This window comes from Callithrix jacchus, chromosome 8 (assembly GCF_049354715.1).
Source record: "Callithrix jacchus isolate 240 chromosome 8, calJac240_pri, whole genome shotgun sequence".
Taxonomy (NCBI): Eukaryota; Metazoa; Chordata; class Mammalia; order Primates; family Cebidae; genus Callithrix; species Callithrix jacchus.
This window is the reverse complement of record NC_133509.1, coordinates 53212050-53226555: the sequence shown is the minus strand read 5'-3', so window position 1 is coordinate 53226555 and position 14506 is coordinate 53212050. Positions and strand designations below refer to the sequence as shown.

At 38.6% G+C, this 14506-nt stretch overlaps 1 protein-coding gene across 12 annotated transcripts in view; it reads right to left on the bottom strand.

Moving 5' to 3' along the window:
- The window catches only part of RYR3 (ryanodine receptor 3), a 572638-nt gene that overhangs the window by 353083 nt on the left and 205049 nt on the right, over positions 1–14506 (bottom strand). For 6 of the 12 annotated variants that reach the window (XR_013521058.1, XM_054240576.2, XM_054240580.2 and 3 more), the window contains exons 3-4: positions 12247–12354; positions 5381–5401 (exon numbers count right to left, since the gene is read on the bottom strand). Coding sequence is in view for 11 of the 12 variants with exons in the window: in XM_054240576.2 (XP_054096551.1) it covers positions 5381–5401; positions 12247–12354 (129 nt within the window). In the remaining variant the exon portion in view is untranslated. The remainder of the gene's footprint in view (positions 1–5380; positions 5402–12246; positions 12355–14506) is intronic. The other 6 variants (XM_035259925.3, XM_035259926.3, XM_054240581.2 and 3 more) reach the window with 1 other exon arrangement.

The window sequence follows — 14506 nt, the reverse complement described above, 5'->3', positions numbered from 1 at the left end:
GACCAAGCAAGGAGGATCTCAGTGTCCAACAGAAAATGACAACTGGATCATGGACATGTTGGGTATTTTAAAAGAGATTTGAATCTAAGATGATACTAAAACAGGAATTGGTGACACATTATGTGAAATGGTCATTGTAATGTACATTTACATTATATTACAGTGAATTTATAATGTAGTGTTATAGCAGTGATTCTTAGTTCAAATTATAATAGTTCTATGCTGAGGTTATTTTTCAATCATTGAGTTATCAAGACGTAACTGGTACAGTGGCTCATGCCTGTAATCCCAGCACTTTGGGAGGCCAAGGTGGGCCGACCACGAGGTCAGTTCGAGACCAGCCTGGCCAACGTGGTGAAACCCCGTCTCTAGAAAAAATACAAAAAATTAGCCAGACATGGTGGTGTATACCTGTAATCCCAGCTACTTGGGAGGCTGAGGCAGGAGACTTGTTTGAACCCAAGAGGCGGAGGCTGCAGTAAACCAAGATTGTGCCATTGCACACTAGCCTGGGCAATAGAGTAAGACTCCATCTCAGAAAAAAATCAATGAATCAATACATGGTAGAAGAACTCTGGGTGATGTGTTTGCCTCTTGCCACCAATTCTGTTAACATGGTGATCCAGGTTGTTCTTTATTCATTCCTTATTTTTTTTAAGCCAATTTGAAAAATTGCAGAAGCTCCATCTGGGAGAGAATGCTATGCGAGGTCTCATGGGTTACAAACTGGATGGTCTGAGCCAGCAGGACATAGCTACACGGAGGTTTGGGAACATTAGGGATAGCATATTATCTGACTTAGCATCGCCCTTTCTCTGAAGCCCATTCAGATTTGTAAGAAAAAATTGGATTTGGCCTGAGACTGTTTTCCTAAATCAAGTAAGTGCATTTTAAGTAGATCTTATAGTCCAGGTACAGTGGCTCATGCCTGTAATCACAGAACTTTGGGAGGCCAAGGCAGATGGATCACTTGAGATCAGGAGTTCGAGACCAGCCTGCCCGACATGGTGGAAAGCTCACCTCTACTGAAAATACAAAAATTAGCCAGGTGTGGTGGTACATGCCTGTAATCCCAGCTACTTGAGGCAGAGGTTACAGTGAGCAGAGATTGTGCCCCTGCACTCCAGCCTGGGCAACATAGTGAGACTCTATCTTGGCAGGGGGGAAGTAGATCTTATAGATATGAGTCTTTTGGTTTAGATGAATATACATGTATATTAAAACAGGATCATTTTGGGGTGGGTATGTCTCTCTTTCATGCTAGAACCTGAAGATAAATTAAAGTAGACTTTAATAAAACATGGGGGAATTGGAATACAGAAACCTCTTGATTATTTTGGCATGTTTTGTAAGATATAGCAACTAGGGCATTACTCTTCAGAAAAAAAGATTGAAGCAACTGATTTTTAAACATAGTTCAATATAAAAAATCAAGATAATAAAGGCTTCTTTTCTGTTAGAATTTTATCTTAGTAACAAAGTACCATGTGGAAAAAAGAAGTGAAGTACAAAACATAGACACCCTAGAAATTCCTTTTATACATGGGTAAATGTTTGGAAAGGCAAGTGTAAATGTGAGGAAGTACTAAGAGGTATCTATTATGCACACATGCACATACACGCACACAATACTACGATTTGTTAATATGAAGTTAATGTATTTAGAAAACAGTGCACATCAATGAATTTTTATAGACAGAAATGGAGGAAGAGACTGGCAAACTGAAGAACGTTTTATATTTCTGCAAGCAAAATACCTAAGGTAAGACAAGAAACCAGTTTGAATTGGATCTGTTTGGACCAGGAGTTCAGCCCAGTGAACTTAACCATTCCTGGTTGCCCTGGGAACAGCTCATTTTAATAAAATCTCATAAGAAATTGCAAATGCAATAAATATTGTTAGCTGAAGCCTAGGTAGCTCCACTTGGGGAAGACATAGTAAGAAGTTCAGAAGGGATTTGTGCCATAGGAAAGACAGAAGTTATGAGAAGAGGAGTTGGAATTCCATATGTAACAGGTTAAGACTGTATTTTTGAGAGAGTTTGAGACAGCTGCAGACAGACCTATGGTTTCTCCCAGTGACTTTCAGTGAAATCTGCAGAGCTATTAAAGCATGGATTTGTGTATCCCTATTGCTTCACTTGTCTTGCATGGTCAAAGTGGTTGCCTGGGAACAGCACTTGCTCATTTTCCTGGTAACCTGGGTCAACTGCCTGAGGTCAGAGAATTAGTTGTGGCTTCGAGGTTTAGACAGCATCATTGAAGAGATGAGGTTTTATGAAATCAGCTCCATAGCTCTATTTCACTGACTAATGATGCCTCAGTAATTACAACTCTGTTATTTGTAGCCACTGAAAACAAATTCTGAGGGTTTCACTGATTTGGTCTTTATAAATTAGATGAATGTATTAAATTTTCACAAGTATTCTGAAACTAGGTACATTATGCATCAATTAAAAAAATTTAAAATAACTGGAGATTTTGGTACCCTAGCAGTAATTCTGAAAATTCCTAAAACCAAGTCACAACTTTAGACATTAAACTATGAAGATATAACGTAAAAAAAAAAAAAAAAAAAAGCAATGCATTCAACTTACCTTTCTAAATAGCTCATTAAAGACATGAAAATGAGTATTGGAAGGAATAGTTCCACCATGAATTTCCACCTCTGGCTCCACCCAGAGAGCAGGATTCAGGGGAGCCAGCCAAGAGAGGGGCCTTCAAAAGCAAACTCCCAAAGGCTGTTCCTTAGAAGAAACCTCAGTGGTGAGGGCCTCATTTACACTGGGTCAGCTGTCAATTCAGTCTTTTGGAATGGCACCCCAGTCCTCCTGCCTACCTCCCTCTACCTTTTCAAGGCAGACAAACAGCAGAGAAATGGGGTCTGGAGCATCAAGCCCCCAGCTGGACATCCTTAATAGGATGGCACCAGGTGATTCTTATCAGCGCTGGTGCCAATGCATGTTTCTTTCTCGAGAACAAAAACAAAATGAGGGGTAACTGGAAGAGTACCTTTCCTCTTCCATCACAGAGGCAGTTATCTACAAAGAAAGAGGTGAATAACCATAACCAAGAAGGGAATTGACTATCCAGGTTTCACTAAGAACATTTTATGGCTTTTTTTTTTTTTAAACCAAAACACCTATCTGGTATTTGGGCAAAACTACTTAGTGTGTCAAATCCATTAGCTGCAGGCAAGAATAGACCTTACAAGTGAACAAGTTCAAGAACCGGTACAATTTCAACAACAGGAATGAAACTGATAAATCAACATAGGAAGGGTGTACTCAAAACAGTTTTTTCCCATTTTCCTTGTTACTTATGAATCTTTCATCATGGGTAGACATTGAGCCTGGGATAGGTGTTTAGGAGCCACTCGTTTAGTTCAGAGTCCATGCTTTGCAGATGGACAGCAAGGACCAGAGAGTGGCAGTACCAAGGCCAGAATGTCCACCCCCTGCCTAATCCACCACTTTCCTCCCTCATACCAGGGCACCATCATGCAACACAGAAACAAGGCTCAGCCTTTTCCCCATCTCCCACCTCACTACGAGCCCAAATACGTGTAGTACCCATAGGAGGAAAGTCTAGGTGGAGGCAGAAGCATTCTGCATTCAGCTTTCCTCTTACTTTGCAGGTAACCATTGTAGCCCTTGGAGCCATTTTTACACCCTGGTTTTCCTAAATATATTTGATTTTATTCCTACTTTCTCTCCACCGATTCCACTTCATCATTTTAGCTCCTTCCATTCTAAAACCAGATAGTGGCAATCATAGGCCTGGAGTGCTGATCACAAGGTTTTAACTCAAGGATGAAAATGCCAGCTGAGACTGGGGTTTTCTCTAGCACCAAGTTATATTTCCTTTACCAGAATATCCAGATTGGTGCTCTTATTAAACTTTTATGAAATGGAAATAAATTAGAGTTTGCTCCAGTTCATTCAATTCTCCCAACAAATATATAATTTAAAATGTGGTAGCTATTAAAAAGTGAATTACATGATCAAAGAAAAAGTCTAATAAATAAACTGAAGAATTTCTATTCTTCTAGGATTTAAACAATTCCAAATATGCTTTATTTTCAAAAGGTAAGCAGGTTTAAAAAGTTTCCCAAAACTTCAAATACTGTACAATCAAGAATTAAAACATGTTCCCAGAAATGCAGCTGAAATTCATTTTTACAACCCATCTCTACTCCTGCCCCGCTTGAAAACAGTTGTTTTTCTAAAAACTCTCAGCAAAATCTCTCATCAAAACATCTCCCTGAATAATAAACTATTTACCTACAGATTGTGTCCTGGAGAAAGCTCAGACACTCTAATCCTTCTTCATGCCTCTAAGAGACTTTAATGCAGATGCTTAAATTTTTTGCAATTAAAATATAAAAACAACCACCTCCAACAACAAATACCTTTAGTCCAGCCATGGAGAAGAAGCTCAAGCATTTTAGATGACAGATACCATTATGACAAGATTATTTCAATAGAGCATTCTAATGTCCACAGCAAGGATGAACAGGATTCCAGTTTGTGTAACATTAGCAAAGCTAAATGTTAACACATTTGCAAAAACACCACCAGGATCAGACAGGCATACTGATCTTAAACATGAGTTGCCAACTTCATAATACGCCCATTTCACCAAAGAAAAGACAGTTAACGCTAAAGCTGAAGCACTATATTCAATAAATGGGGGGATCTGAGAGAGTCTGGAGCTTTAAAAATTCATTCTGTGGGTTCTTTCACTTGAAAAGGCACTGCTCAGCATTATGAAGAAATGTAAAAAGCTAGTTAACTGGATGGTTAGTCTTAATCGTTAAAGTTCACATTTAATTCTTCTGCTGGTTCACTTTAAAGATATTGCAGAAGAAAGAAAATATCAAACTAGCTTTTTCCATTTTTATCATGAATTCCAGCCTTATGGAATAGCGGAGCTGGGGTTGCATAATAGCACTGGAAGAGGTCTGAAGCATCGAGAAGCTGAGATGAAGGCAAAGCTGCACACTTGTGTCATCTTCCCAGATTGAAACCTATGGTCACAGGCCATCTAGGCCACATTCAGAGCAAAAAAGAGATTTTAAAAACAACTTGCAATGATTTGAAGAAAATAAAAATGAGCCCACAGGCAAGTCGTTCTACTTGCAGAGCGGCGGTAAAGCAAACTGCCTGGCAACAGATTTCTAAGTGTGCAGCCACCTCTAATTTCACAACACTGAAGTGTGAGGTGCACTAGTGTTTGAGTGTGTGTTTTTTAATTGCAGAGACACAAAGAATGGAAACTTCCCTGAACACTCACAAGTGGGAGGCCCAGTTCATGACAAATACAGATTGAGTCATTGTCCATGCAAAGTACACGTATATTAAAGGAGTGAATAACATACCCATTCCGAGAGATCACTGAGCTAGCAAAATCAAAAACAAAAGAGTAAATGCATATTTTAGTGTGTGTAGGTTTTGCTGAAAGCTTTCAACTTATTTGAAGAGTCTACTGATGCTCACTACAGAGAAAAAAAATGAGAATAAAAAAGGTGGATTTCCTACCTAGTAAATACTTTATCTTGAGGTTTGCAATAGCATTAAATGTAAAAGTTTGTTTTTCCTGTTATGTTCTAGTACAATGCTGATGTCACCAACAAACTATAAGCAAGCCATGTGCTGTCACCTAAATCTGCTGTATCAATTTTTTATAACTACATTTACATAAGAAAATCCACCCAAGAAAAATGGTTAATACCTATATCAGGCAATTTGGAATTTCTTTCTTTTAGAATTGCAATCAATCAATCAGATTTGGTTGAAGTAAGGTCTTCCAGATGGCATATTTTAACTAAAAATCATGTCATCAAAAGGCCAGTCCAAAAATAAAATGTGAGTTATTTGTATATATCTTCATAAATATCAGCTTATCATGGAAACATTAGGACATACATATGTTTAATAACAATTTGGTCTGAGAAAAAACATATTGAAACCTTAGTTTAGAGGCCTCTAAATTACACTAATACATATCAAAATAGTGCCTAGCTCTTTGAGGAAACAAAATCTGTCAAATATACAGGATATGTCCCCTACAATTCCACAAGAAAATTTATAGGAGACTCTCATCTCAAAATAAATTAGAATTACGTAGTCAACGCTTGGTGCTTTAGGGTTGCCGTCCTGGAAGGACTTTGTAAAATTCTCCGTGTCCACAGCAAAGCAGAAAGAGAATAAACACATTCATTCTACTTAGATAAATAGGAGCCATGGTCTCAAGAGTAATGGTTAATACGAAAAGGCGAACATTTCCACACCTCATCAGTGATGGGCTACAGCCCAAAGGACACACCGGAGGAAGTGACGTGGTGACACTTTTCCATTTCAACTTGGTACACTGCAACCATTACAGACCTGAGAAAGGACTTTGCATTTAAGTGATGTTGTCACTTAGAGGTGGTGAACCTAAACCCCAGGTAGTAAGAGATTTGCTTGAAGTTAAATTTCCTGTTGGTGGCAGTGTTAGGACCAAATCTAAACCTCCAGACTCCCAGCTTTGTCACTGAAACAGGCTGCCTGCCCTGAGTACCTCTGTAAGGTGAACTCTAACACAGGACAGCTTTTAAAGAGGTTTTGACAAGCTTTTGCACATGACAGCAATTTTACCAAGCAGATTTGTTATTTTGTTGAGAATAAAAATATTATTTTTGCAGCAGGTGTGGACAGCCAGCCATAGGTTAAAAAAGGAAAGAACAGCATCTGAAAACAGAATGTTATTTTTCTCCCTCTCCAAAGAAAAAGCAGAGTTAAGTCAAGCAGGTTAAAAATTTAATGATGGGATACCCTGCTCTTACCAATTAGGTGTAGGAAGGTGGAGTGTCCCCAAGGTTAGCAGCCTAAAAGGCATCAGCACTGGGCTGGGGAGGTCCTGAGCAAGGGCACCAAGGACATTCTAGGGACAGCTTCAGGCAGTGACTTTTTACCAACCAGTACAAAGGAAATTCAGGCTTTCAACAACTAGCATGGCTATTCTGGCTGCAGGGACTTGACACATATGAGGCAAGACCTAGGACTTATCACAATATGAGCACGAGTGACTTAGTACTTTCTCACCAAAGGAAATCTTAGGAACTCTCCTAAAGTATAATCAATGACTGTTAGCTCTGACTCATTATTTATTTAAAAAAATGTAATATTAAAACATGTAAATGGGGATGAGGTTTAGAGTTACAGATGCAGTTCCTCCATCAGTCATGTTTCCTCCCCTCCCCCCACACACAATAAATTCTATTTCTAATTTTTTTTCCAGCAGTTATAAAGGGAAGATAAAAACCTCAGAGTGAGACATGAAATCTGGATGATGGTGGTTCCCCCTTTCTTCTATGATATAAAAATGTTGGCAGGCACACAGGGACCTAGGAAGAAAGAAGCAAGGATCCTACTAGCCTTCTTCATTCTAGATGAGTTTGCACGACATGTCTAAATCTTGGCACAGCCACAGGTCAGACTTTAAACAAGGGGCTTCGAACAATTCCCTTCATTAGTGTTTGTTTTATTTATCACCTAGTGGTGTCAGGGTAGATGCATCTTAAGCTAATTCTTTTTTAATGATGTTACCACCTGTTACTAAATTTTCTGTGACTTTATGAGATGAATGAATGTCCTAAACTTGGCTGCAAGGTAAATATCTCATGTATCTCACGACATGTACTGTAAGGGCCTTTACATGAATATAGCATAATGTATGTTTATGCTCCACTGTCTGTTCACAAGGTCACATGATACCAGGAGACAGCCCATAGCACTCACAGGAAAGTGACTGTCATGTCATCCTCAGGAAGCAGTAACTTCCTTTTGTGATATTCCCTACTGTAACCACGAGGATAAATCAAAGGAGCCAAAAACTCCTTTCAGAGTTAGTGGGACTATCACACAAGTAATACAGGGAAATGAAGAACTTCTCAGTGAGGACATCTGTTATAAAGGTTCTTGCAGAAATAATATCTCCCTCAGATCACATTTTCCAAGTAAGGTTAAAAGGCTGCTTGTGTATTAGCATGCCAGATATTTTAGAATCCAAAGTCAAGCATAATCTTACATGTTCTGGACATGCATCAAGTGTAACATTCATGTGGCAAATCGTACCATTAGTTCATTTTATATTTATATCTCATCTCTCTTTCTAGTTGTAAAGGCCTGACATTGATGAAGTCAACTTTTAGAGAAAACCGGAGCCCTTATTGGAAGGAGTGCAGTTGGTAATTGTGTTAATCAAAGCCTTTCATTTCTAGAAGCATTATGCCAGTTCATGTCAGAACTCATTTGGAGTTAAGTTTAACATGCACTTAGCCTGTAGCATAGGACTCTCCTTCCTTTCAGGCAGTTTGAATATTCCTGAAGGATCCATATAACAGGAGGATGTGGACCAGGGATGAAGAGGGGAACCGATACTTTTGTTTTCAAACTCACAGGCAGTTGTAGGCATTAATCTCATTTAATTCTCTTTTGAGGTAGATTGCATCTTGAAGATGTGGAAAGTAAGGTACAGAAAGGAGAAATAATTTGCCCTCTTGGTCACCTGGTCTAACACATCAGCCTGACACTGAAGACAGAACTTTTTTTTTTTTTTTTTAATCACAAATGCTGTTTGCTGTCACTTTAAAGTCATTTCTACGGGATGATGGGGATTGAGGGCTTAGAGGGAGATGCGGACATCTGTTTTGGCTCCATGTCCTGCTAAATGTTGATAGACACTACAGGTCTAATCAATTGAAAATGTGAAAATACTTTAATATTTGATTGCAGGAATTTTACTTCAAATTGTATACATAAAATTGGCCACAGTGCCAAGAGCTATCCCTTGGTAATTTTCCCCAGAATAAAATTAGATAGGATTAGATCAGAGGTAAAGTGATCCAAGGAGGAGCTGAGATAAGGCAGACTCTGAGAGGCACTAAATGTTCTCTGCTTCAGGTCCTCCTCATCACTTATTCTTCTTCTCAATATAAAGCTGGCTCCCATGTGCTACTGGCTGCAGCTAAGGACATTACAATAATAAAGAAACCTCTTTGCTGTTAAATTAGGGCACTTTTGTTTTCTTTGTTAGTAGGAGAAATTGCTGCAGAATTGTAAATCATTGCAAAAAGACTTCTGTGTACTCAAAACGTGAATAAACAGCTGAAGTCATTTTTTAAAATGTCCAATTGCAACACACCAGGACCAATTTTTGACTAGAAGGAAAAATTATACTCTTCAAAGCCTCCCGTTTGGTGGCAGTCATGATCATTAGCGAAAATAATATCTATTTAAGAGCAGAAAATGGCTATTTCCAAACAGAACGGAGTGGCATGCAAAGGCTTCATCCCACTCAAACATCCCCAGGCTCCCCAGAGAATCGTTCTGCTCTGTCATGTTAACTCACTTCCTTCTTTGTTTTTCCTTTTTCTTCCCTGCTGAATATTATCTTCTGAAATCAAATTAAGTACCCATAGTAAATGTGCACAGTAATTACTTCAGAAAAGCAGAATAATCAGACTCAAGAGATGATATAAAACTCGTGTATTTCATACGAAAGACTGATAGCCCAGATGGGATTGTGAGCGAGTTCTAGGAGGGTTCTAGTACTTGAAGCTGCTGCTCAGGTAACTATTTTGCGGAGCCATCAATGCACAGTAAAATACATGACTTGAAAAGAGTGCCTTTCCATCTGTATTCCATCTCTCTTCTCAAGTCCCTTTTCTTTGAGATCTCCATTACTACTCCTTATAATAATAGTGATACATGTGTCAAGATGGGAAATGACTATTAGGTCTCTCTTATCTTTGGCAAAAATAGAATAAAAAGGCAATGTGGAAAATTTCAGAGTCTGACTCAACATGATGATGATAATGATTCTATAGATATTATCAAAAATGTCATGGATCATTTATTTTGAATGTGGGTTTTTAAGAAAAGTAGATTATTCCAGTAAGATTTAATATATTGGTTTCAAATGCTGTAAATTATAGATGGTTCCTGAAATATATAATCATACTGAACAAACTTCTGCTATAGCATACCTGGTAATCAGTATAGGTCTTTATATTCTAAAATGGAGAGCTCAATTTTATTGAAGTTGCTCCTTCCATTCTACTTGGAATATGAATGTTTACTTACTTCTCTTAAGACAAACCAAGTTAAGACTATTAAGTTCTTTGCAACGAGAAAGAATCAGAAGTTTTGAATTTACTTTCTCATCCATAGGACTCTCTGAACCACTAAAGCTAAATGATAAAGAAAAAGAAGTCCTTTGAAATATACTTTTAAAACAGGCTAAGAGAACAGCCAAGAAATAATTCTCCAATTAACACAGTATCTATTTGTCTTCTTAATTTCTATCCTGGGACTGTAAGTAGGCTGGGTTTAGCAGATCTTGTTCGACACTGAAAGTGGTGATATTTAAAATCAACTAGGTCTCCCTCACTGAAGATTTCTGTATATGATGCATCTTGGAAAAGGAAGAGTGACCAATTAAAAAAAAGTTTCCCTAAACTGGAAGTGTTTGAGGGCATGTGGAGGATACAAGATGCTGAGGTCAATGCAAGAGAGGGAGAAGTGAACCCAGACCGAGGCAAACATTAAATGAACCAAAATCTCACCTGTGTTAATGATCTAAGGCACAAAGCAAAGCTATTCTCAGTTGTCTTACTAAAGCATACTTATAAACCAAAAGAATGAAAAAACACAAATATTTGTATTAAGGGTCTTAGAGATCTAAGTCACAGAACACTGTGGTCCCAAGAGATTAGATGTACCCAAGATCACATTAAGGGCTGGATGATGGCTGAAATGGAAACATCTATTCCTGTGATTCTACAGTCATTGTCTCTTCTACTATGAAATGAGACATGTCCATATTATGTATGACTCCAAGTAAAAACAAACTGTGCTACTAGGTAAATGCAAACAGTTTCTACCCAAAGACAGTGTACTCTCCAGTATAGAAGAAAAAAAGACTTGCAATGACAGTACAGAGTGATAAGAGCTGTGACAGAAAAAGTACCTAATGTGGTTTCAGCAACAGGTTTGTGGGGTCAGCAGAGGCTTCACAACTGATCTAATAACTAAACTGGTTCCTTGAAGGATACACAGAGATGACTTAAGGGAAGTGAGAGAGGAGGAGGAAAGCTGCTCCATGTTGAGGAAGTAGCTAATATGCCAGATCAGATGCAGAAGAGAACTGGCATGTTTGAGGCAGAGCAAAGAATTCAATGTGGGTGGGACACTGAGTACTTGGTGGGATGTGGTGAAAGATGGGGCAGGAATGGTGAACAGGGCTCACCAACTCCTAAAGGGCTCTCGGCCATGTTTTAGAATTTGGAATTGATCTCAAAATAACGGGGAGACCAAGGATTTTCAAACAGGCAACTGTAATAATTGTATTTGCATCTTGGAAAGAACTGTTGAGTGGAAAAATGGGAGGAGGGGTTAAGTATAGAAGGAATCAAAGCAATTAATAGGCTGTTGCACTACCAAAAGGTAGAAGGTAGTCATCTAATGGAGTATGGGGAAGTGAGAATGGTGGAGAGAAGTGGTGGAATTTGAGATATTCAGGCAGCAGAATTAAAGTATTTGATGATAAATATATATAAGTGAATGTGAGTTATTAGGAAAGATTAGAGTCAAAAATTATTCTGAAGTATCTGGCCAAAGTTTTGCCCAACAGATTTGTGCCATGGGCTTGTCTCTTAGTTAAACACTGAAGGATAATTTTACTGACAATGAAAACTCAAGACAATTTGTACTTGCTCATCATCAGTGAGACCATCAAGTTCTGGACACATGTCAAAGACTCTGAAATCTGCAGGAAATCATGTTCGAACTCCTGTAAATTGGTTGTGGTCCATTGGAGCAGTCATAACTCCCTAGTGAGGTTTTCCCCCCAAAAAAGAAACTAACTTATAGCCAACCTCAATCTCAAGACCCTCTCAGCCTCTTCACATTCTCTGGTGAATTCTAGGGTAAGAGAGGAGAGTAGGCTCAGCATCCCGTGCCTTGCTCAGGCAGCGATAGTGGTGGTCTATTTTCTGGTGGAAACTGATTAACCCAAAGGAAGCAGAAGTAGCATTGCTGAACAACAACAATTAAACTCAGGGAGAAAGATTTGCTACCTCCATATGAATTGCCTCAGTCGTCTTAAAAATTTTCAGTTCAAAGTTGGATGAAATGTAGAATGTATTTTAGGGATGTGGCGCATCCCAATCCCAGCCTAGGACACAATTCAGGTACTCACCCCTTCGCCGCCATTTTCACCTGTGTTGGCAAGCATTTCCTGCAGGGCTCTGACAGATAGGGACTGTTCCAGCACAAAATTGCAGACGCAGAGATCTGGAGGAATGTACTGTGGAAATAAAATCAGAGTGAGGATACCTACTCATATCAGTCAGAGATCAGTCACACAACAACATCTCAAGGGCAAAGAACCTATGAATCAAAATGACAGTTGGATGGATGAATAGGAATGCAAAAAGGCAGTTTCCTCTTATTCAAGATGGGTTTTAGGCTGGTTTGTAAAGAATGGTAAGAAAAGCCCCATATATCAAGGGAATAGTTTTCAACATGTCAGGATCAACTTGAGGGAAGGCTGGTGATATACATGGAAGAACACAGAACATAGCGTTGCCAAAGAAGGCACAGGAAGGGAAGGCTGATCTACACCCATGTCTGGGTGAGAACAGAGAAAGAAAGCCACTGGTATCTCATCCACAACAATCTGTAAGAGGGCAGTGGACAGACCATAATGTGGCTCTAGATAACAGTGACCCTAATAGAGAATCCATTTATTTGTTAAGAAAACCTGGATATAATATAAAGAGAGGCAATAGAGGGGGTTAAGAGGTATACAAATATAGCATAAACAAAGAAATATCCAGAACTTCAAGAATTGATGACCCCTACAATAATCATTCCAATTTATTAGCATCAGTTAACAGTAACGAGTTAACATCTTGACTGACATTCATGCCTGTTCTGGAAACCTTCTTAACAGTTAAAGACAATCTTCTTTGCATACTGATTAACAGTAGCTAATATTTACTGAGACTTTATGCCAGGCCCTGTACTAAGGGCTTTGTATATGTTAAATCATTTAATCTTCACAACCACCCTATAAGATAGGGACTATTAATATTCCAGTTTCTGGCCAAGGAAATGAAGGCACAGTGAGCTTACATCACCTGCCCAAGTGGTATATTTGGCTGAGTCAGCTTCAAATCCAGTCTGTTTCCAAAGTCCATGTGCTTAACCCTACACTGTTTCTGCCACTGATAAAAATATTAAAGATTTTCTTCACAGTGAGAACATTTTAGATCAGCAAATATTCAAGTATTTCATTTATGCAGTGCTTGATATTGGAAAAGATACAAAGAAATAAAAAGCAAAATCATTGACTTACTGGAGTTTACAATCCTGTTTCAATGACATACCGTTTTGCTTGGGAATACAGCTTGTGATCACCTGTGCACCAATTCTTTGTTTCCTACATGATATTGGCAGAACATCAATACCATGAGAAAAACAGGAGTGAGTAATGAGGCCAGAAGTCACCGACAGCCATGCCTACCACTTCAAAACAGGTAAAGCTGTTTCCATGGAGCTCCAATTTAAAAGCTAAAGCAAGTCTGCTACTAAGGCTCAGACAACCTCTCTAACTTCAGCATTTATTTTTAAAACAAAAATAATGGAACTGGTCATCTTTAAGTTCCCTTTAATTCCCAAGTGTTTGTTTATTCTTCCTCCTCTCCCAACTGCAATATTCTCAAAGATAATATAATTGGCCTGCTGGACTTGCCTACAATTTTCCTTTTTTAAAGTTTTAAGCCAGGAATGGATAATCCTATTCCAAAAGCTGCTGGCTATGGGTGACTTACATTTTCAAGTACTTTTCTACTAAGAATTTGAGTGAGTACTTTTCTACTTAAATACTTTTCTACTCAAGGTCTCTATGCTGAGAAATCCTAAAAGCCTAGTCTTAGAATTCTGGCAACACAGGAACTTGCCCAGTTCTTTTTGTTGAAACAATTAACCAAGAAGAGATTGTAACACGGGAGGATTACAGCCTTCATTTTATGTTTTTCACTTTGTTTTCAAAGTCTGTTCCCAAAGCAGGTAATTAACTCATTTGTATGGGACTTGAGCAAGGAGGCAGCTGGTGATGCAGGGCAGAGATTCATGCCCAGAAATATTTGTACACATATAGCATTATTACAAGTAGCATACAATTAGATGACAAAGCATTTCCTCACTGACCTTATGCCATAAACATATATTGTCCAACTTTGTCTTCCAAAATGTGATGCCATCTCAGGAGATTTTATAGAGATTTTTTCCACCACTCTTTGCTTACCTGAACTTCATGTTCCCAAAATAGGAAGCATAAAAGCCACAGTTTGCTTGTTTCCTCTACTTTCAATTCATTAGAATGAATGATTTGGAGAATTCCCATTGAGGAATATCTGCAGTTATGTTTGGTCCTTTAAAGGTTGCTTCTTGGC